This window comes from Pithys albifrons, chromosome 14, assembly GCF_047495875.1.
Source record: "Pithys albifrons albifrons isolate INPA30051 chromosome 14, PitAlb_v1, whole genome shotgun sequence".
NCBI classification, from domain to species: domain Eukaryota; kingdom Metazoa; phylum Chordata; class Aves; order Passeriformes; family Thamnophilidae; genus Pithys; species Pithys albifrons.
In genome coordinates this window covers 10,329,159-10,352,983 of record NC_092471.1, presented here as the reverse complement: position 1 = coordinate 10,352,983, position 23,825 = coordinate 10,329,159, and the positions used below count along the sequence as shown (strand labels likewise).

Genomic DNA, 23,825 nt, shown 5'->3' with positions numbered 1-23,825 from the left:
GAGCCTCAGCTGAACCCCCTTCTCTGCTCCACACAGTTCCAGGCAGAGGATAAAATCCAACTGTGACATGGCTTTGGCACTGAGCCCTGGAGAGGGTGGCAGGGGCACACTGCTCTGGAGGGTGTGCTCTGTGCAGAGTGGCACCTTCAGAGGACATGGCATTGCTGTTGTTCAAAGCAAAGCAGAAGCTACAGCTACTCACAGCTCTGCTCCTGCTCCAAGTGTCTCACTGTGCTTGTAGGCAGTTGTATTTTAAATTGCTGCAGAGAACACAGGCAAACCCCCACCAGACTATGGGCTGATGAGTGAACACTTAAACCAGCAAGTTTACATGACAGCGGTGTTGACTTTTTTCAATTACATTTTTCCTCATTGCTGTTATTTTTAATGACTATTGGTCAACCGAGTACCAGTTTTGTGTTTATTCTTACAACACCCTAAATGTGAAAGCTGTTATGCAGTGAGCACCCTCCTCTGAGGTCTGAGCAGCTCAGCAGAGATGCAGCTGTGGCTGTACTGAGAACCTGCAGACCATCTTCCTAATCTCAAAATTTCAGACTCGAAGGTAAAGTCACAGTCAGTGCTTGCATAGGACAGAGTTCAGTCAATCAGATTACCCTTCATAATCCTACAAATGCTTCACTTTAAGTCGTCTTTGACATTCTGGCTGTCATTGTAAAGCTTTGGGGACTGCATTCTCTACCGTAATATTGCTTCTGCTTTGTGAGATGCCTTCACTCAATATTTCCTTGGAGCCTAACCTTTATGACTATGTTTGGAGATAGTGTCCCTTTGATAAAAGCATGCAGTCTCTGGAACAAACAGGTCTTTTGAAAAGTTTCACCATTTTGATCCCTCCTCATTTTCCCTCAGGAGATTTTCTTATAAATGGACATAAAGCCACTCTAGTCTGAAATACAGCTTATTATCCTGGGAATAAGAAAAACATATTTCTTAACTCAAAAACATGTCTCTAAATACACGGTTGAACAGACTAAAGCTTACTGTTAGCTCTAGAAAGAAAATGTACTTCTGTTTATGAGAACAAAATTTTGTATTTCTCTGTGAAGGAATGCAGAATATTTTAGCATCAAGGGACAAGAAGTGTGGGGAGCTTATGAATTTTGTATGACATAAGTGTTGTTATCTGTATGCTTGAGAGGCCACTGGATGATTAAATTGGATATAGTTTTGTTGTGCAAGGAAGAATATGGATCCACATGCTCAGTGGTTGCAGAACTATAGGACAAGTGAACAAACAGATGGCAACTTACAGAATAACTATTAATTCCTTTGCTTCCCCTTACTTTGCAGCTGAAGAGATTTGGGCAGGGTTTCCACCTCTAGGACAAACTGTAAGTCCCATCACAAAATCTTCTGAAAGGGGAATGAAAACAATGCCTGCAGGGTGAAATTTGGTACAAAGCAGGTTATTCAGGCAGAGTAGGAGCTGAGATGGCCTCTTTCCCCTACCTTATATTTACAGCTGGGAAAGGTCAAGTACCAGCCAGCTCTGAAAAGAGAAATACTTCATATGACACTTACAGATCTTGGAAACATAGGGACATACAGATGAGCCAGATGCTAAAGGCCTATGGAATACTCAAGGTCACTGACTCACATGTCTGTATATCTCTGGAGGAAGGTACAGAATATTCCAGAATGGCCTGAAGTCTCTGAAGAAAATCCTCAGATCTGTGTCTTTGGATAAGTCTGAACTTTCAGCAGAAAGGTATAGCCTGATCTGAAGTGTTGGAAAAGCATCAAAGGAAGAGAACTGCAAACAGTGACCAGCCCAATACAGGAAAAGAGGTCACTCTTATTCAACCCAAGCACTAAGACAAAGCCATGATATACAGTTTCTGGAGCACAGAACTGACAAGCCCTGCTGGATGGCCTGGCCAAGAGCCCAAAAGTCTGATAGCAAACTCAGTGCGTGTGTAGACTGTTTAGTCCTTTACAGTCTGCTCATTTCTGCTGTGATTTTTGTTCTTGCATAGGTTCTATTTAAACCTCTGAAATCCAGAGTCACTGGCAAAAGCTGCTTTTGTCCCCAAGACAATGAACTGACAGGTGCCACACAGCCTCACAGAGCCCATGTAACCACCCTCTCTGAAGGGAGGCATCACACCAGAAGGTGATGGGAGGGTTGACCTTTGAACAAGTGCCCCTAGGAGGCCAAAAACGGGAGAGGAATGGAAAGGCAGCTGGGCTGAGGCAGCCTATGCCAACCCTCTGTGAGGCAGTTTGTCCATCAGTACTCTGACATAGCAGTACAGACAGGTAGAGATCCTTGGCTTCCCTTTGCTCTCACTGGGGCAAAGCTCCTCAAACCCAGCTGTAACTGTGCATCAGCATGTGGTAACATGCTCAGACCTTACTGCCTCTCAGCTGAGCAGACTTTCTAGACTCCACACATAGCACTGAATTGACTTTTTAAACTGCAACAAACTGCGAGATTTGAAATATGCAAATCCAGATTTATCTCTCCCCTCAGTGCTATGCTCTGAGCAAACACAGCAGGCTAAAAAAACAGACAACTCTCCACTCCCTTGAGCAAGCTGGCTGGCTGGATTTAAGTGCCACATATATGTGTGAAAACTTTCAACTACTTTATGAGAAGATAACAAAGTAAGCAGAAGAGATGGAAGAAAAAGCCTAAACCCAATAATTGTTCAGCTCTCAATCTAGGGCCCACCATTACTGACTTTCTCTGCAGAAACATAACTTTTCAGTACCCAATAAAAAAACTGAAAATTGTTGACAGGAGATATTTTTTGCATCAGAGGCACCAGTTGTACTGTAGAGTTTGGAGAAGCCTGGAGGCCCCAGTAGCAAATTTTTACTTACTCAGATGCTAATCACATTGATAGAAAGCTGAATCATCCATCTAATAAAATTATAACTTCATTAGAGTTGAATTTAGAATAGTTGCAGATGAAAAGAGTCGCCAGGTTTTTGCTGTACAGTTTGCTTGGTATAGAGCTTTCATTTTAGGCACTGGAAAGGTCTGATTGTTTTTTTCTCTCACTTGCACAATAGAAGGAAAAGAGGGAACAAAAGTAAACCGAGTTAGACAGATCAAACACAAAGCCTGTTTCTCTGCAGGGAGTGGGCCCAAAGAGCTATTTAAGCTTGGCTCAGAAGTGCTCTCCTGCAGCATTTTCGGAAGTGTGGGCTGTGGGTAGGTGTTTTGCATCTTTTGCAAAAAAAGGACATATTTCTTACATTTTACAGTATGAATTTCCCTGAAGAGAACACTCACCATATTGCCCAAAAATACAGCGTAAAATGCAAAGCTGTGTATCAGTATCACAGTTACAGACCAGCATCACCTGTGCTGTGTTCCCTTGAGCAGCTCTTTCCTTTCTCTGTAGGCAGCAGCTGTGGCATCTGGCTGTCTCCACAGACTGACCCTCAGTGGTATACCTCAAAGCTTGATAGGAACTGAATATTTTGAGAAGGAACTCAATGAATATGGTTTTTTGCATTTCCTAGGGTTTATTACAGTGAGGTCAGTTTGTTGGTAGTTTACAATATAACATTTCTCAGAGATATGCTAATGCTTCATGAAATTTAAATGTTACTTTTGATCTATTCCATAATATAAGCCCACAGTTAAATTTATGAAATGGCAATAATCAGAGTAAGTGAACTCCCATGTGGCTACAAATAACCAAGCAGAATGGATTTGGTTGCACACCAACCCCAGTTTTGCTGTGAGCCCAGGCAGGAGGGAACTGCTGCTTCTGCTCCCAGTGATTTGTATCTGTTCCTTCATCTCTTCAAGCACATTGCACAGCACAACCAGTGGCACAGCATTCCGGGCAGCACCCTGGAATGGCCAGAGGATATGGCAATTCCTCTGGGGCAAAGCAAACACTGGGAAGGCCATGCAAGAGCAAAACAGTCACCCCAAATGCATCTTCCCCCATAAAGGGGGATAGACTCTATCACCCACAATTTAAGCCTGCCAACAGCACTGGCTCTGCAGAAGGAAGAGCTTTATGTAACAAAAAGTGCTAATATGTCATTTGGACTACCAGCTGAATTTTTCATTAGCAGTATTTTCTTCTGGGAATTCTTTAAGATGGTTCTATGATACTTCAATGGCTTTTTATTTCTTGTTTCATGTTCCACTTAACAAACTGCGTGTGTCTTGGAATCCCTACAAGCAGCCTTGATGCCAGTAATGCTACTCTGGTAGCTGAGGTTTTAGGTTCTCAACCTACTTAAAAATAATTCATTATTAACATTGGGGAAAAAATATCTCTGAGACATTTCCTGGGAGGTTACATGTAAGTTCTGCCACCAGCTATGAGCATCACTGTGGCATTAACTTTGCTAGGGTAACTGGCCAGTTGTTGGGCCTCACATCTCATGGATATTTAATTAATTTTTAGAAATAGACAGTTCTGGGAATCATGTCTGTCACAGAGAGACCACAATTTCTGAAAAGCACATACCTGTTCCAAAATGGTGTTGATTCTGTCAACTTCACAGTCAATTAAGTATCTTTTTTCTTGCCGTCTGTCCATCTCCTCTATAATTCTTCTGAACTCTTGAACATCTTTTATGCTTCCTACAGATCTGGCTGTCACTTGCCAGTTGTTCTGTACTGCTGCTTCCATAATCGCCTGAAGAATGGAAAATCCTGTTTGGGAAGAGACCACACAACCACTTAAAAACAGAACAAACATAAAAACTATTTTGAATGCTTGTCAAAAAGTTCACAAAAACTTGCATCATATAAAGGGACACAGATGAGCTGAGAGCCTGCAAGTGCTTCATTACTTGAGAAAGCAACAGTGTAGGGACCAGTTTCTTCTTTCAGCTACGGCACTGGCAAAGTCACTGACTTCAGCAGAATTGCTAGGTGGTATATTATGGCAAGACATATCAGAATCTGTCCAATATATCATATTATGATCCTCTCAGGGATGTTTATGGTCGTGCTGGGGTTTGTGCCAGCTGAGAATAGGAGCCTGCAGCCATTACTTGGGCAAAAGTCCATCAGCTTGAAGAGCAGGACAGAAGGGGTGATTTGCAGACTGCAGCAATGGGTCATTAACTGGCACAGATCCAAGCACTGCACAAGAATGCCAATTAAGTCATTGTACTGGTCATCAGAGCCACAACCACAGGAGAATATTTTACTGATACTCACTTTGATTTCAAAAACTGTTTTTAAATATGGAGTCGAACAGCAGTAACCACACTTTCAATTCTTTCATTAAGGTAATAACTCATTTAGCATCCCCAAGAGGAGAGAAACAGCACAGAATGACCAAAGACTGCAGTGGGAATTTATATGGGCAAGAAGCAATTCATTTCCTGTGAACAGCTGTGCCTCAGCAACAGGCAGGACTCAAGTCAAGTCCCTAAGTGAAAAGTGGTGGAACTGGGAATGGAATCTCCTTCAAGCCATGCTAAGTAGGAGTTATCAGACATTGATATGCGACCCTTTATTACAGTATGTACCTGGGAATTTGGTGCATTATCTGTTTTGATTCAGGAAATTTAATTTTGTGCATAGTTCTAATAATTTCAATTCTGAGCAGATTCCAATCAAAGACAGAGGTCACCTACTTCAAGCACCCAGTGGTTTCCAGTCGAGTTTTATTGTACAGAAGCACATCCATGTGAGCTCTGTTTCTGCCAGATATTTATTTGCAAAACTTTCAGTCCACTTATTTAGTCATACTGTGGATTTCTCATCCATGGCCAGATTTGAAAACCTTACACATGGGCACATACACATAGAGGCTCAACAATTCATTAATTGTGCTCTGTGATAACCAGTTCCCTACACTTCTGACACTGAAATGAGTTTGAGCTGCTGAGAACAACACATTCACTGCTGCAAAATACACTAATAGCTATTCTGCACTCAGACATCGTTGTTGGGGCACAGCAATAACAAAGAGCTTATGCTGCAGCCTGATCTTCCATAGCCTGCTGTAAATCTGTAGTGGCTGTCTGAAGCCAGAGGAGTTGCATCATTACCTCATTACAGACACAAACAAGGAAAGAGTGATTTTCTGGATTGCAATTAGATTATTATAATTCACCATGTGACTTCCTTAAGTCTCACTCAAATGCCCTCACTTTCCCTGTGCAGCCTCTTAATGCTTTTCTTTGTATGAATGCACTTTACTATCCCATGAAAGGTGGTGACAATTAATATGTACGCTCGTTTAGAATTCTTTCTGGCATCTTCTTTCCTTTGAGACTACTGAAAGAGAGGCATTTACATATGTATAGTACAATGAACTCAGTCTTCCTTAACATCATATTTTACAAAAATGGTTGTGATGTCTGTGACAGCATTGTGATTCCACTACGTGTAGGAGGAAGATCTAAGTCCAGGATACTTTGTTGGCTGCAAACTAGGAATTTTGATGTGGGACCATAAAAACCACTAATAGGGATTTACAAATGCTTTGTGTACAAAGATGTGCTTTTAAAAAAATATGATTCCACTAAGTAATAAATATTTACAACTTTGTTTCATCATTCATATGATGTCTAAGTGTGAACCTCAAGCTTGCTGTAAACAACAAACAGTCCATAAGTCCAAATTTTTTACTCCAAATTGAACAAGTGTGTTCAACATATGACTAAAAAATGACACTTGAAAAATACCTGTGGCTCTATTTTTTTGCTATGACACATACAAGACTTATGAATTGTCTCAAGGAAAGAAGGAAAATGAACATGCTGGAGTGCAGATGCTGTTGGTTGACTGCCATGCTCCCCATTTCAAGATAACAATGAGTCAGAACTTGCTCTGTCAAACCTTGACTATCTGAAAAGAAAGTTGGGCATTTTTCCCAGTTTTGTGCAATTACATGTTTGTGTGGGTGTGAGTATATGTGTATTTTTGTATGTGTGTGGTTACCTTTTCAAAAAAGATAAGAGCAATGTTACTGAGAAGCCCACCTCCTATGCATGAAAATACAATTACAGTAATCTTAGTGTGAAAAGTTCTACAGTTTCATAATTTCTATGTTCTCTACCCCCTTTTTCTCCTTGTCATATCAAGTATTTACAGTCACAGTCCTCTCTACCCTTGCTGGTTCTTGAAATTCTCTCTTTGGTCACTCTGTGCTGTGCCACCTCCCCTGTCTCAGGCCCTCTCCCTCTCCTATCCTCGCTTGGGGAAGAACCATTTGCCCTTCCTGTGGCAGCTTGTTAGGCCAGTCCTCTGATGACCTTTACAGAGCCCACTGCCCCTGCTTTACAAAAGCCTGGTTCCATCCTCCTGCTTTCAGGAAGGCAGCACACTCCCATCCTCGCTGTTCCCAGCCTCCAGTCTCTCTCCATGCCCACTGCCTTCAGCGCCATTTACTGCACTTTACATCGTTACCCATTACGTGTTATTTCTGTAAACAACATGTTCCAGGCTCCAGCTGTACTGTACCATTAAAAGAGCTGTTACATAAGCACTGTGATTGTTTAAATAAAAGGACCATTTTATCTTCAAATGTGAACTTTCCTCTCTCCTTAGCATAACAATGCAAGCTGTGCCAGTTCAGGAGTACTGCCTGGGTAATGAACGGGGAAATTATTTTCCCTGTTCTGCACATGGTGCTGACCAGGCCTGTACATTGCGTTTTCCCTCACCCTATCCTTGGTACACACACCCTGGGAATGCTTCACAAGAGATGCTCTCCCCATAGGTTTGGAACTCTTAGGGGTGCGTCTCATCTCATTCCCCCTAAAGGAGACCAGCCAGCCATGGCAATCACTGCCAGTCTGTAGTTTGAACATGGTGTGCATCAGATCTACTTCGAAAGACTGAAGAACTGACAATTCACCCCAAGTCTGTGAAGAAGTCATGGAGGAAAGGCTTCCATTAATACTGTTGCCAGTTTATACTATTTCACTCAATAAAGACAAAAAAAAATTAGTTAAGGGAAGAAGAAACTATCTTACTCCTAGAAGATGGCAGCAATGAGATCACCTCAAAACCAGTTCATAACACCATCACTAAAATTCAGAGGTTCTTCATCCTGTAGTCATTAACACCAGTGCAGACAACAGGAAAAAATTATTTAGACCCCAATGTGATCTTTCAACCCCTTTTCTAGAGTCACATTTTGGATGTGAAAAAGCAGTAGGATGAAAGTGAAAGCACTGCTTCTGAGGCTGGCTCACTTGGTGGCACCACACTGCACTGTGCTATTAGCAAGTAGTCTGGTCACACCATGGCTGTGTCCATACTTGCCAGGTCATGTGGCAGACCCATAAGGTGTTTTGGTCCTTTTTAGCCACGTACTGGGGAGGAGCTGCCCCTGTGATGTTTGAAGTCAACCTGATCTGCACTACTAAATGCTTAGAGGATCCTGCCCTTAATATTCAAATGTGTCATTGTCTGGCTTGTTCTTAAAATATTGATGATTTAAAAGTGCTAATCCTCATCTAAACAGCCTGCAAAATGACTGAGCTGAAAGTAGATATAGGAGTAAAACTAGAACAAAACAAGTGCCCAGCTTGCCTCTCAGTAAGCTGTAGCAAATATTTTGAAGTTTGCTGATTGAAGCTTGCAAAGACGGAAAATATTCAATATAAATATCCCTGAAAGTAGGGAAAATATTATTTGTTGCAGTGCTATCTCTGTATTTAAACTGCCCAGATGGAATTACATTCTAGGCAGTCATCCCTGCAGCTGGGCTAAGACACATATTCACCCAGTATCTTCCTACTTCTGACAGAGAAGCTAATCCTTTCCCTCAGTTTTTCTAATCATTCCTTTGACACAAGCATTTCTCAACTGACCCTATTAATAGAGGCAAGGAAAACATTTCACTCTTTTGCATCTCTGAAAACTTCTCCCACATCCATGTAGGCAAAATCACCTCAGCATTTTGCTCAGCCATACGAAATTCTATGTACTACATCACTGAACTTACTGCTGTTTAAATAACAGCAGTCATTGATGTGACATGACTAAACGACCACACTGGAACATCTGTAGTGTCACATGAGCCCTCGCAGTTGGCACCAAAGTACTTACTGAGAAAAAATTACCACTTTATGTAAATCACTCTTTTCCTGAGTGCTCTTGCTAAGATGTTGGACTTTAGCCTCCCAGAGAAAAGAAAGAGCTTGTAGTCCCTCTTCCTTTTGCCTTGCTGAGTACCAAAGATCTATGAGGGGTGTATTTTCCTGACATGCAGCATGTTTGTGCCAACCGAATGAACACCAACTCTGATCTGAATACTTGTGTTTTGAACTATGTATCTGGGACATGATACAAAGATTTACCCTTCTGGCCCACGAGTGAACCTCAGGGATTTAAGTGTGGAGCTGTGTTTGACAAGGGCACAATGAACTAACCAAAAAAGGAGGCCATCCAGGCAAGTGATTCCCCAAGACAAATACACACTCTATGACACCGGCTTACACTTCCAGTGTACTAGAGGTCTGTAAGCTGAGATCTACTTGGATATTCTGTTTGGCACTGAGCCTGGCACTAATTTGAAAGCAAACAGATCAACACGTTAGGCATGAGTAAAAAAACAAAGAGGCAACCCAAACACTGCCCATCATTCCAAATCCACACACAGTCATGAGGCAAACACGCTTTGCATAACCTACGGCTGCTCCACAACTCCACAGTAGGGCAAGAAACATGGAACAAGCTCCTGAGTCACCAGAAAGTGGTGCAGCAAAAGCCAAGTATCCTGGAGTGCTTTCAGTCTAATACACCTAAAAGTTCAAATTATTAAACAAAAGTAGAATAAGTGCATTCCATCTGTTTTTGACCACTTCTAGCTGGTAACCAACATGTAAATTTTTACACTCCACTACTCTGGTAGCATAGCAGACAAGTAGCAAAACATCGTTCTAGACCAAGCAGCAAATACACTCTAACACTTTTTTTTCTTCTGCTTTTTTTCTTCTGCAAACCTCTAGTTTTTCTTATACATACACTACAGTATTGCAACCTGTCATCCATAAACACAGAAATATACACAAATAGATATGTCAGCTGGGTTGGCTGAATGTGAACTCGCCTGGCTCTAAAGGATAATTTACAGGAACCATCTGGTTTGTATTTGCTTAGGATGGGATACAGATAAACCTGCAGGAATTCAAAACTGCTGGATTCAGGTAAAATACCTTCCCCCCCCCCCCCCCCCCCCAAGTGACTCTTTCTGAATCCATTTCACCTTGATCTATTCTTTCATAACAACCTTGCATCTATTTCATCCCTCATTTTATTTATTCAAGTTTTAGGTCAGTGCAACTCCAGTGTTTTTGAATGAAGCTGTGCCAGTGTAAAATGAGAGCAACGTAGAAAGGGATCAAAGAGTACAATAACCAAGGACAAAAATAAAGATGCCGTAAGCAATGCTGTCACTTCCGTAAGGGGACTTACTCATTTGACTTTCACAATGATGTGAGCAAGTCTCCTGGTGTAGGACAGACAGGGATACCTCAATACAACAATATGATCCAAAGTTTATCAAAAGAGCTGTGTTCTAGTTTTAGCTTTGCTATGCAAATCTTTCTTTAAATGATTTCCAATGGAATAATAATCGAGTGATTACAGCTTCTGGATGCAGACTGGTAACAGAACAGATGTGATGGAACCACTTCAAAACCAGAGTACATTCTGCTTGAGGAAAATACTACAGGTAAACAATTGTGATGGCAGAACTAGCACAGAAAATCAGAGAAAGTAATAATGTATTTGAGAAGTGACAGAAGGTGAAGAGCACTGTGTTGCCCAATGGGCAGGGGCTGCAGGGTAACCTCAGTGTATTACTAAGAACTCTTGATCCTGATGCTATCAGGAACCTGACAGCAGTGAGGGCACTGCCACCTGATGATGCCAAGATCTGCGAGACATGGGCTTAGGAGTAGTGCAGAGCTCACCCAAAGGGAAAACTTTATACATGTGACTGTCAAAATTGTAAAGCTACATTAGCTTTAAAAATAATTGAATTCCAAGCTTTAGAAGATCTGAATTAAAAAAAACCCCAATCAACTGCTTAAGTACAGAGATATTTCATCTGGTAAGCTCTACATTGAGTCCAAGGCTTTCACTGTCTAGCAGAGCCCCAAACCTAAAACTATGCAGTAAGCACAGTACTGTATGATATTCCTGCCCAGCACCAATTGCCCTGAGTGCCTGAACTCTCCAGCAAAGACATGTTCCAAGCAGGATCAGCAAATCCAAAATAAACCATTTGCCGAGTATCCTGCATCCTACTGGCATCGGGAAGCTAACACCATAACCTTAGTCCAGTACCACAGCCTGGCCTACATGCAGCCTGTCTTTCCCTTCCATTCACCAGTGAGCCCTTCAAGCCTTTTGCAGCCTCTTCTCCTGCCTCTTGAATGGAGCAAACCAGAGAAGCCTTGTTGCTGTGACAGACCAGCCTGCAGCTGAAAAGCATCTGAATGATATAAATCAGAATTGAAGTTTCTTTAGTAAAAGAGAAGAAACCAAGATACCCAGGTATTATTAACCATTTCCTTCAGATCCATCAGAAATGGGTTTTATCCTTACTCCTGTGCATTGGTTACTGAAGAAACCAGGTCTAGTCACCTGGATAAAAAGTATGTCTGCCATAATCCCCTTGATGTCAGACACCACAAAGCTGACCATAATGAAGCCTAAGTGAGATGCTCTGGTCTTCATCTGTCCTTAACTTTAGGCATATTTGGACAGCCTCTTATATTCTCTTTCTAGTCAGGAGAGAGAGAGATGATGTGTAATTTTTCTGTGTTTGCAACACGCATGGAAATCAGTGGAAGAAAATAAACAAAAGCATGAAGTTGTGTAAGGCATCGTTATGTAGGTATCACTCACACCCTTTACCTGCAAGTGAAAAACAAAAAAAGAACAAAAATCCCAATGTGTTGACTAGCACTCAACTGACAGGGCTAATTACTGCACTTTAAAATACAAATCTAATTGTGTTTACATTTATTTCAGAAAAAATATTCTAATTAGGAATCACAAGGTTAACAATTATCAGTCTGGAAAGGAAAACCTAACTTGTCTGAAAAACAACTGTAGTACATTCCATGTGAAGCCAGTTCTCAAAGGGAAAGCTCACAAAACTCAAAATCTGAGCATGTGCAGATGTTGCAAGACATGGAGAATTTAACTAATTTTTTGGTGAAAATACTGATTTTGAGAAGTATTTGGCCTACCATATGACTTGGAGACCAAAAGAAAATGAAGAGCCACCTCATATATAAAGGCACAGCTGTGGCTCAGCAGCAAGCTGAGCTGCTGAACTACCTTTCTCCAGGCTTGGCTCTGGCTGCTCTGAGCGAGGTGCTGCAATGAACACTCTCTTTTGTTTCAGAAACAAAAGGTCTGCTCCAGCATGTGATGTTGATGCTGCCATTGATCTGGATCTATGGATTCCCCTCCTCTCTTCAGTCAGTCTACGAAACTTCTGACATGCCTCCACCTAACGCCACATTTCAGCCCAGCTTCCATGTTCCAGAAGTACCTCATGTGAGAGCCGGTGTCTCCCCCAGAGTGGCCTGCACTTGCCACCGAGCAGTGCACTCCACACCAGATGTTTTTGCGTCGCCCAGCTTTCAGAAAATTCTTACAAAAGCATGAATAATGCTAACAAAACCGCTAAATGACACTCCAAGCACTGCAGATAAACAGAGTCATTGGCAGTATTTCCATACGAAATAAGCAAATGGAAAATTTGACATAGAAAAAGGAGAAGATTTGATCTGTCCCACAGAGAGTATTCGTAATAGAGCTAATTTTCAAATTCAGGTTGTCCTGATTCATATAGAGATGTATATATATATTTCAAGCTGTAACACAGTTGAGCATAGACTTCTAAAGATTCCTGTACTGTCAACAAACACATTATCCACTGAAATTATATAGTAAAATCATCTGTATGGTATCTCAGAATACATTTTCCTCTTATCTTATTTGCCACAGTAAGTTGAATACCTACTACCCCAGTGCGCTGGATACTGATGGAAAGCGTTATTTATTCTTCCAGGTAAAGTTGTATAATCGTGATACAATTACAAATAGAGTTAAGAAGAAAAGTATTGAGGGGAATTATCATCTGAGAAAGGAAATAAAAATTAATTCTTTTTAAGCTTAGATATCTTTTTTTAGCCAAAAGAAAGCATTACCACATTTGTCATGTTATAGGCAATAGAAGTTCTGGAAAAAGGAAACTTATTCACTTATCAACAGCACAGGATTTTGCAAATAGCTAAAATTTGGGCTCACATATCGAAAGAGTGAAAAACATCATTTCAATGTATGCTGCAAACTTAAAAATATTGATAACACAAGTTAACTTGTTACCATGATAGGCATGGGTGTTTTAGCATCAGTGTGCATGGGTATTGATGTCTGCCTTCTCTTACAATACATGTTTGGAACTGCTGAGTCTAAAAAATCATAAATATTATTCCTTTGAAGAAACAATCACAGAAGATTATGGTAATCAGATTATGAATTGAAATACATATTCATCACAAAAAATTCCACGGATTCACCTCAGATAAATGTCTTGGAAAAAAATTACACTAGCTGAATTGTCCTCAAACATAGTGAAATTATTCTTTCTATCTGACCTTCAGTCAATCATGTTAGAAAAATATTTATTCCTCTTCCTAACCTTCATCTACACTTTCTGTTTTCAAACTACCTGAGCAAACAAATCTTATGCCTCTGAGAATTTTCATTAACAGATGCTATCAGCCTTTCAAAGTCTCTCTTCATCAACATCTCACCCTTTGGTATCCAGCATTTTAATTGCCCTTGCAGCTGGAATGTGTCTCATGTCTCAAACCATAAGTTAATTTCCTTTTATTTATTCTGAACACTAAAAAAATATAGCAATCAAAGGGTGAGTACCAAGCTTAAAAACATTCTGAAATTTAAATGAGTTTTTATGGTAATATAAATGATAATTTATGGATCCATATTCACAGTCTGCATATGTGTTTCTTTTTAGTCACTCTCAGCTGGCTATTTCTGCTTTTTTTTTGAATATTACCTTGCAATAAGGAGCTTTTATACAGCACTATTACCTATATTTTTTCAGTACAAGCATTTCTCTTCACAACAATGATGCCTTTGTTAATTAGAAGGCCTCATACTGATTCTAAACAGGTCTGCATATCTCCTAAACTACTTGGTAATATGCATTTGGTCTGAACTGGGCCTGAATATACAAAATATAATTCTACTGTGTTGACCAGAGCACAGAATATATCAACTGACCTGCTTTACACTGACTCCTCCTGGGGTGAGGCCACAGGAGGACAACTCACAAAGTTAGCAGAGAATGCACATGGCATCAGCAGGCAACACCCAACCCAGCACAAAGCTTGGGGAAACAAGTTGCCTTTCCGGACATTTGCCGGAGATGAGGCAGCAGGAGGAGGATGTGCTGCTTCAGTGCCCTGTATCAGTGACCTACCTCCGTTCCTGCCTCCAGCATTGTGTTCTGTGTCTCAGAAAGACCTGGCTTACTCTGCAGGGTGGAGACACACAACAGGCTGGCATAACCTGCAGATTGAAAACTCCCCTTGCCAGTCAGGAAATCCCTTTGGCTTTACCTGCTACTGAAAAAGAGATTGAAAGGGAAACAACGCCTTGTTTTCATTATTCAGCCTTGTGATCCTGTTTGACTATTACAGGTCTCTTTCACTTCATCAAAATCTTTAAGAATTTCAGCATTACCCACCCCTTCTCTTGTAACACACAGAATGTTTCTGGGCTGCTGAACTGTACTTTGCACCTTCTAATTACAGGGGTAGAAGCCAATAAGCTTAGATGGGGGGGAAAAAGTCCCAAATGTAAGAATATGGTCAGTTACTGAATATGCTGTTCCTGATTTAGCTCAGGAAGGCAGCTCAGATGAAGCATCAAGCTGGATTATACAGAAATGTGCAAACATTTCAGCATAAATATTCACTAAATAGAGAGGAATGTGATTCAAACATTTAGCTCCAGCTTCATCACTCCAAGTTTCGATGTGCTCAGTTGGGGAAGGAAGGAGAGAAGCATTCTTGGAGTTGGCTCCACACCTCAGCAAGGGCTGGGCTTCAGATCCAGACTTTTCTACAGCATTCAAGATGCTTTGTGACTACTCCTCCTTCCAGGACATTTTTCCCATGAATTGGACTTTTTTCCCCTCCCTATAGTGTAATTCCATTAAATTTCATGCTCCACAAATGGAATTTGCACAGAAAACCATAAAACAACTTCAATACATCCAAAAAAAAAAAAAAGAAAAAAGAAAAAGAAGAAAAAAGAGAAAAGAAAAAAAAGACAAAAAAAGAAAAAAGAAAAAGGTAACATTTCTGCATGGGCAGAATTTGTCTAATTTACTTTTCTAATAATTGAGGGTTTAGAAATACCAGTGTGATGAGTCTGACAGAGAAACCAGAGTCAGGGAATAACTTACATGACCTCAAAGGCAACTTCAGCAGAGGCTCAGCTTTACCATTGTTGAGTAACTTGGGCGAAACCTGGTCCTGCATATAAAGTACCTGTCTGTTGACAGGTATATGCCCTCAAAATATGTCTAGAAATTAGCATAATGGAAGTGCACACTGCTGGATCACCACAAACATGGAATGGTATCAGTGGTATCCTTCAAGAACTAATGGCCACCAGATCTCTGTTAGCTGCTGCTGAGCTATAGACACGTATCTATCTGTGACTATACAGCAAAATCACTCAACATGTAAAATGTGTTTCCTAGTTTTACATTATTAGTAAAAATAGAAAAATAGATCTTGTTCTTGCATGTGGTAAATGGTAAAGATTCTGTTAAATGATAACCAGAGCATTTGAAACAACTAATACTTTTGCCTGTGATCCTCTCAAAAATGGGTTCATTTCATGGTATGGCAGAGACAAAATTTTCACATCTGTCTTTCATCTTCAAAAGTGACTTGGGTAGGAAGTGGGGGCAGGTTTTCAGAGGCAATTAAGATGCAGATGCTGAAGAACTTCAGCAGGTGAGGTACCTGCACTCCACTGCCTTCAATGGCAGCCAGACACAGATCCCACTGACATTCTTTTCACAATGTGACTCTGTGTGTGTTAAAACCCAAAATACCTCTGAAAGACCTGCCCTGTGTGCCTTTGGAAATCACTTACCAAAATAGGATATCTGCATCTCAGATTATGTACTCTGTGGCCTGTTTAAAAAGTGGCACAGAATTCTCTACAGAATATGCTGTTAATTAGTTCTTTCACTACAACATGTTCAACAGGTGCACAGATAAGGACTGTCTGACTAAATGGGATGTACATATATCTGAGACAGACTATCAATTATTAGCTTGAAGAAGAAAAGCGAGAGAGAAAATTCCCCTCCACGGTTGCAGAGTGGTACAGTATCTACTACAAGGAAGGGATTGCATGTAAACCCCATACTGTCTGTTTTCATAGTTTTAAACTAAATTGTTCTTAGTGTTTTCTCAGAGTTGTTTTGTAAAATTAGGAAGCTACAACAAACACATCCTTGGGACCAGTCAGGCTCAGCACTCCAATTATGTTGGGCTCTGCACGTAATTATGCTGCCAAGTGTTTATTATTATTTAAAAGGCTTATACGTTATTTGAATATTCAATTTAATATTCACTGAAACAAAAGAAATCTTTTATTACATTTGCTCTGATATTATACTGATGCATGACTACTCTTCCATGACTCCAAAGCCCCACAAATCTGATTGCATGGTTAGCAAACTACAATGGTAAAATATGCAAACACTTTAGTATTATCTAATCTGAAGGAGAAAATAAGCAGTGAATGGCACACACAACTAGAAGCCCAAGCACTGAGAGTTCTGATCTCCCAGTTTACTTACTGTAGTCATTCAGGCAAAGAAAGATTTCACAGAACAAGGGAGGTCTCTGCTTTTAAGAGTGGAAAGGTTGTAAGTGTTCTGGGCAAATCAATACTTTAAAACAAAAGGTTCTCTTGTTCTATCAGTGCCCTCCTGCAGTAGGATGACACTTCTTGTTGACTGTCATTTTTCACCCCCAAGTAAACTAAGTAAGAATTTTTATTTTAACACTTTCTGCCACTGTAATTATCTCCATGCAGATATGAAATACAAGGGAAAACCAGGTCGGACGCGCCTGCAAGCAACTGGAGTCGACTTCAATAAAAAATTTCCATCTAACCTTACTAATTATTAATGTACAGATGTTCTAGGCTCAAAATGTAACGCCTGTGCTTACTCCAGGGAGCTGGTCCCCTCTGGCTGTACTCAGTACTAAACCAACTCTCTCCCTGCAGTGAAATATCAAGCCAACATCTTTCTTTTTACAGCAAAAAGTTCTATTGTTGTTTCTGCAAAAAAGCAAACATTTATAAAGCTTATTCTTTAAACACTGGATTCTTATGACTGTGCTATACACCATAGTGTATCAAGAGGTCTAGAATCACATTCCAGCTGTACTGCTGTTTTTAACAGCTCTCACTAAGGTCTTAGATTTCAATGCCAGATATTCTTGCTCATTGTTTGGAGAATATCCCATCACCTCAGCGATTCCTTTTCTTATTATTCTTTTCAATGCAGCAAAAGTTTTGTCCCTGTTTTAAAAGGTCTACACTGCGCATATCTGTCCTCATTCTTTGGATATCCCTTTTGTCTCTTGGAAGATTTTCTGTCTTCATTCCTATTTTTCAGAAATAGCACTGTTGTCCTCCATGGCTACACTTCATGGCTTCTACTCAATTTACTTCCCCCATTGTGACTCATCTCTGTAACTTTGGATGGAACTGAGGATTCAAAATCAAAGCATGCTGAAAGCCACGGGGCTGGGACCATGGTCCTACTGCCATGCAGCGAAGCACTTCCACACCTCCACTGATTGTGTCATGTTAGTGGTTCAGGTACTCCAGGATAAACTACTTCAGACCTTCAGCCTATCCTAAGCACACTCCCAAATATCCTCGTACTCAAAACTCTGGAAAGGAGTGGATTTATGCCATTATCTATCTCAAACAGCAGAAGAGGAACAACTTTACTTTCCAATTCCTCAGCCTTCCACATAACACTCCCACCTCATTTTCCACATATAGTAATATTTTATTCCCCCTCTTACATCCTGGAACTCTAACACCTTGGGAGAGAAGCATTAAGAGATCTAAATTAACTGTGTATGTTCTAGATCTGTTCTTTCCCATTCCCTGCCAAGAGTTTTAAAACACTGGCAATCAGTATTAGCCCAAATCTGCTTCAGCTAAAGCCATGTGGAATTTTTGTGAGAATTCAGAGATCACTTGCAATTTTCCCAGCCACTCCCTACTGAAGCTTCAGTTCCTGTATCCTTCAAACAGCTCCTCAGAGCAGCACTGACTATCATCTTCCAACACACACTGGATCCATCTTTAACACTCCAGTGTCACGGCACTGCCCTGCAGTACTCAGTGAGCTCCTACACCAGCAGCTGCCTTTCCAAGAAAGACTTAATTTTTTTTCTTAGCATCCAAAGACCAACATTGTGGCTTTTCTCCCAAGTGTTCCAGGACACCATTACCAGCACAAAGGAAGGTGGGATATGAAGACTCTGACGTGGCAGCAGTTAAAGTAGTTGTTCTACACTCAGGCAGAATGTGGTAGAAAGCAGCTTTTCCTTACTTTGCTGGATCAGACTGCATCCCTCTGCACTGCATAGTAAATAAAACTGCAACACCTGTATCTGACATACACATATTGATCTCAGTGATATACTGCAAAAAGGCTATTTCAAATATTCTTTCTCCCCAAAATCACATGAATAATACACTTCATTTCTTTGGAAAGAATCCCAAGGAAAAAAAAAAAGAAAAATGGAGACATATTTAAAGATAAAATATTTCTACAGTGCCCTTATTCTTTTTTTTCTTTTCTTTTTTTTTTTTTTTTTTTTTTTTTGGCCAGGAGCCATGTAATTCTTTTCTGGCTGGCTTGTTCTGTCACAAACAGAATGACCTTTATTGAATGGTCAGCAAATGTGATGGTTTTAACACAGCTGCAGTTGCAGTGAAACTGATGCACCATGATTGTACCCCTGCTCACAAAATGCAGAGGCTCCACTGGGGATTGTCAAAGCAACTCATAGCAACTGAATGCAACAATCCAATTAGGGAAACAAGCACAGTTCATGCATAAAGTCTCTTCCAGACTCCATTAGAAAACAATGTACAGAGGCTTGTCTTTGAACCCACAGATTTCTATTAAATGCAGAAGAAAAAAGTTGGGATACTTTGCAGTTTGACTTATCTAAAAAGACCAGAGGTCTGGAAGGGGCCTCCTTATAGCTCTGTGGCAGAGCTGGCTGCTGGGATACAAAAATATGCAGTGGTCCTTCATGACCAGGGCCACAGCTGATGGTAGAGACACCAACTTCTCCATTCTCCTCAAGGAATACAATAAAAACCTGCTTTCATGGCAGGGTAATTTTTTGTTATGTAGCTTAATGGATTTTGAAGTCTTTATCCTGTTGCTTAGGATTTTTTGCTCTGAAAACAGAATAGGATGAAGGAAAAGCTCTCAGTTTAAACAGGATTTTTATCATGATATTTGTAAGGGCCAGTATGAGAATGATAGATGATAGATGCTAAGAGATGACAGTCTTAACATGAGATTTTGTTTGGGCTCATCTACTCCATCCACAAAAATACTCTCACCACCAGAAGATGCAACTGTGTGCCACAGCTTCAGTTGACTCCTGTGGTGCCACAAGTACTATTCATCTTGTCTATGAGGCAAGACAAAAATAACAGAGATTAGGCTGCCTGTCTGGAAAGTACCAGGCAGGAAACATGACAGCAAGGAATCCTGACTGCCTATTGTCTGATGGCTCCTGTGCCTGGGCAGAACCTCCTCTCAGCAGCCTCAGCTACTGAGCAGCCCTGGCTCATTTCTGATGATCATTCCTAACAAAAACCCAGACCCTTGGGGCAAAGGGAGAGCATTTCTCATTTACATCAATAAAATAATATGTTATTACTTACTTTGCTATCTTGTTGCTTAAGTGAACAATGTTCAAGAAGTCTACAGGAATAATGCATTGTCAACACTATACAACAGTACGAAAATGTCACTGGGACAAGACAACAATGAGCAGAAAATAAAACCAAACACAGAAAAGTCTGCTCTGCACCTGAACAACTTTAAGCAAAGCCTGTTACATTTTTTGTACCAAAATGTGTTAATGACAATTTCATGCTTTTTATTTAGGATGTTTTCATAAATATTTATAAATGATCAATGAATACATAATAATTTTATATAACGTAATAGAGCAATAATTCTGTAACCGAATTAATTAAAAATCATTACTAAATATATGTTTTGCTTTGGATCAAATTTAACACAGAAACATACTTACAATATGTTTAAAGTGTCTTAACTGACTTAAATAGTTATTAATACAATAAAACAAAGTGTGGATGATAACAGCTGAAGGCAGGCACACAAATAATTCTATCTCAGTAAAATTAAACCCTTGTACAGAATAATATGATAAAAATATTTAACTGATATGTGGAGATTACTAAAATAATGTCCTGACACATTTCTTTTGGGCAAAACCCAGCATGTTTACTGTTAGCTGGTTTTCTTCTGTAAATTGTGGTTAGTAGCCATTCTCAAATAAATTAGAAATGTTTCTTGATGTCCTACATGAGTCAAATGTGGGCATAACTTCACTCACAGTTTATGGAAGTGTTCCATTAGCAATCACAACTCTTTTAATTCAGCAACAGAGCTGGTGAATCTTTTTTTTCCAATTAACATTTCATTCACTGGACGATCAGACCGTTAGGAGAAGAGGGGACCACAACTATAAATTAATTTAGGCCAAGTTGAATTTAAAACCCAGGCTGAAAAAAATGAAGGAAAATATTTTTCAAAATGAAAGTAAATGCCACTTACTTTCAAAACAGAAAAAAAGATTAAACTAAAAGTTAGTATTGAAATAACATGAACCAGATTTCTTACAGATAAACTAACATTTTCCAGCTTGGCCCAAAATGAACTGTGTAATTTCAGTTTCCCTCAACATTTCCCACTCCTTCTCAGGTTCCACTTGACTTTAAGTTATTCTTTCTAAGCTTTAATTCTGTCAGTCAGGAAAGAAAATATACATTTGTCACTTATGTTGAAGAACCTAGTGCTAAGCTATCACAGAATAAAGTCCTGTAAAGGAAATGAGAAAAGACTGTGAATAGGAACTTGAGAAGAAGACACTGCACCAAGGAATATTCTGTAAAGGACAGTCATTAAAAAAGACCAAAACTAGGGAAATACAACAGCTTTCAGCTTTTCTTTAAGAAATATGTCCCTAAAAATCCCTGAAGGACCACAGAGAAATCCATTAGAACATCATTTTTATTAGTTTACAGAAAACTGGTTTCCCTTGTGAAACAGCAATTTCCGTTTTTATTGCTTCTAGACTCTGGTCTCTGTGTGACAATTGAGGCTGCTACTCTTCATACTGTAACTCATATAAATATACCTCAAGTAATAAAACTGAAGCTAATTCTCATTTTTCTAGCAAAATGTCCACTGAAGCCTCTCCATTTCCCTTCATTGTAGTGTAATAATCAGCAATTATTTGTTTAAAGTGGTTCCCAAGAATCCCCACTGTGACAGATGCTGCAGAAATAGAGAGCAAATATAAATTCCCTCTCCACCTTCACTAATGACTGCAGGTTAAATACAGTAATTAAGTGAAGTTCTGCCATTTGACCTGAAGAGTGGTATAAAACATGACAGTCAAAATATTACAAAGTGGTCCACAGCAAAACTTCTCATTATTGATATAATGAAGTCATTGTCCTTAAGTAAACATTTTAAATAGCATCCATTATTCATGTCAAGTCCTAAGGATTACCTATCTGGGATTTAGAAAAAAGATCACATTTGAATATCAAAAATTGACAGGTTTTTTAATCTTCTCTCATAATAATGACTTTGTACAAGTTTTATCTCTGTGTTACAACTCTGTTGTTTGAAATGGACCTATCAAGAAATTATTTTGAAACACATTAGGTCAAATCTTCACCTGTGCAAATCTGCATTGCTTCACTTCAAAGACATGCAATGAATGGCTTTTGCTTTGCTCTGAGGCATATGCTGATTTTTACACAACTGAACCAACTTGGTTACATCCAGTAGCACTCTGAATTCCCTGAAGTAAAGGTTTTAATGTTAAAAACATTTTGATAAAATCCAGCTTTGTAGTCAGAGGGAGGTCACTAAAGTCACAAAAACACTATCTGCAGAAAAATGCACATGAATACCCCATAAACCAAGATTCGATCTATGCAAAATGAATAGCACTTAAAACTTAAGAACAAGTAACAACATTGATTCCATTATCTTTTTATATTTTCCTAGGAGACTCAATAAGGTGTTATGAGGACGCAGCTGGCATCTAAAATTCACTCTGACACACACAATGATGTGTTCACATCACCTACTGTGGCCAGTTTTTGAAGAAGGTCAATCCAGAGACTACATAAATTAAATCTAAATTGTAATGCTCTACAGCTGCTTACACTTATATTATTAAAGAAAACTCAGTGTAGTTCTATACACCTCAAAGTTTCAAAATCATGGTTTTTATTTATGCCTCCAGAAGTGCAGTTTCACAATAATTGTTAAAATAGTGAAAATTAATGGTATATAATTAAGTGGGATACTACCCTATTAGGAAATGGTGCTTTACTGCAGAGATATTATTATATGGTTCATGTCAAAAGCATTGTTGGTCTTGTATGTTGTAAATGCTGTGTGATGTTACACTCTTCTCTGATTTGTAGCACAGAGAAAACATGCAAACCAAACTGGTAATTATTAAATGTATGCCATTCACATCCATTTTCCTGTTTCCTTTGAGAAGTGTGGCTAAATGGTTCCAGAGAGGATGACTATGATAATAACTACACTAATAAAATACAGATGCATACAATTTTTACTTGCATCAACATAACCAAAACTAGAAAAATAAGCAATGAGACAACCCTTAAAAATGCTTTAGGGCACTCAAATTCATGTTAAAATGTGGAAAATAACTATGCCTTTTTTATGACTGTTTTTTTTCTTACTGAAGCAGTACAAGTACCACATTGTGATGAATGTGTTCCAAAAGTTTGTGTTCAAACTGTCTCCATGATGTGGAATATCTCTAAAAACACCACAGACATTTGTGTAACGGAGGCAGCTCATTGTAAGGCTTTTTTAAAATAGCATAGCATGAAACTCAAAGTGTCAGTGCATAAATTACTGCTGCCTTGAGGCTGCAATAACTTATGCATCCTTGTATTCACCCTCAGATACAGCAGCTCAGCTCCCTCTCCTGCCTCCACCTCTCCACCTCTCTGTGGCAACTGTTACAATGCCATTAAAATCCAGTCCTGCCCATTCCACTAGAGGTGAGAGGGGCAGAGAACTGCATAACAAATGGCAGAAAAAAAACAAACAGGAGGGTTTGGGGGTTTATTTTTACATTATTGCAATAATTATTTGTTCATATAACTCATTATTATTTGTCTAGTCAGGCATAATTTGATTTTATTCTTTTAATGAAAACTTGATCTAATTTGAGGTTATCATTGTCAGTTCACGGATCAAACCAACTGATCAATAATGGTAGTACTACTAAGCAATAGGCAATTCTATCTACAGAGCAATTAGTGACAGTGCAGTCAGCTGCAAGGTTTGATCTTGCTGAGCCAAACAGCGTCGGGAGACTGGCTTCTTTATTTTTCCCTATCTTTATTCTTTTTCATTTTTTCATTCCCTTAAAAGAATAAAGCCTTATCTTGCTAATAAAAGACAAGG

At 39.5% G+C, this 23,825-nt stretch overlaps 1 protein-coding gene across 4 annotated transcripts in view; it reads right to left on the bottom strand.

Moving 5' to 3' along the window:
* Positions 1–23,825, bottom strand: part of GRIA3 (glutamate ionotropic receptor AMPA type subunit 3) — a 146,081-nt gene that overhangs the window by 76,979 nt on the left and 45,277 nt on the right. For all 4 annotated transcript variants that reach the window (XR_011699060.1, XM_071569624.1, XM_071569623.1 and 1 more), the window contains exon 4: positions 4,467–4,654. Coding sequence is in view for 3 of the 4 variants with exons in the window: in XM_071569624.1 (XP_071425725.1) it covers positions 4,467–4,654 (188 nt within the window). In the remaining variant the exon portion in view is untranslated. The remainder of the gene's footprint in view (positions 1–4,466; positions 4,655–23,825) is intronic.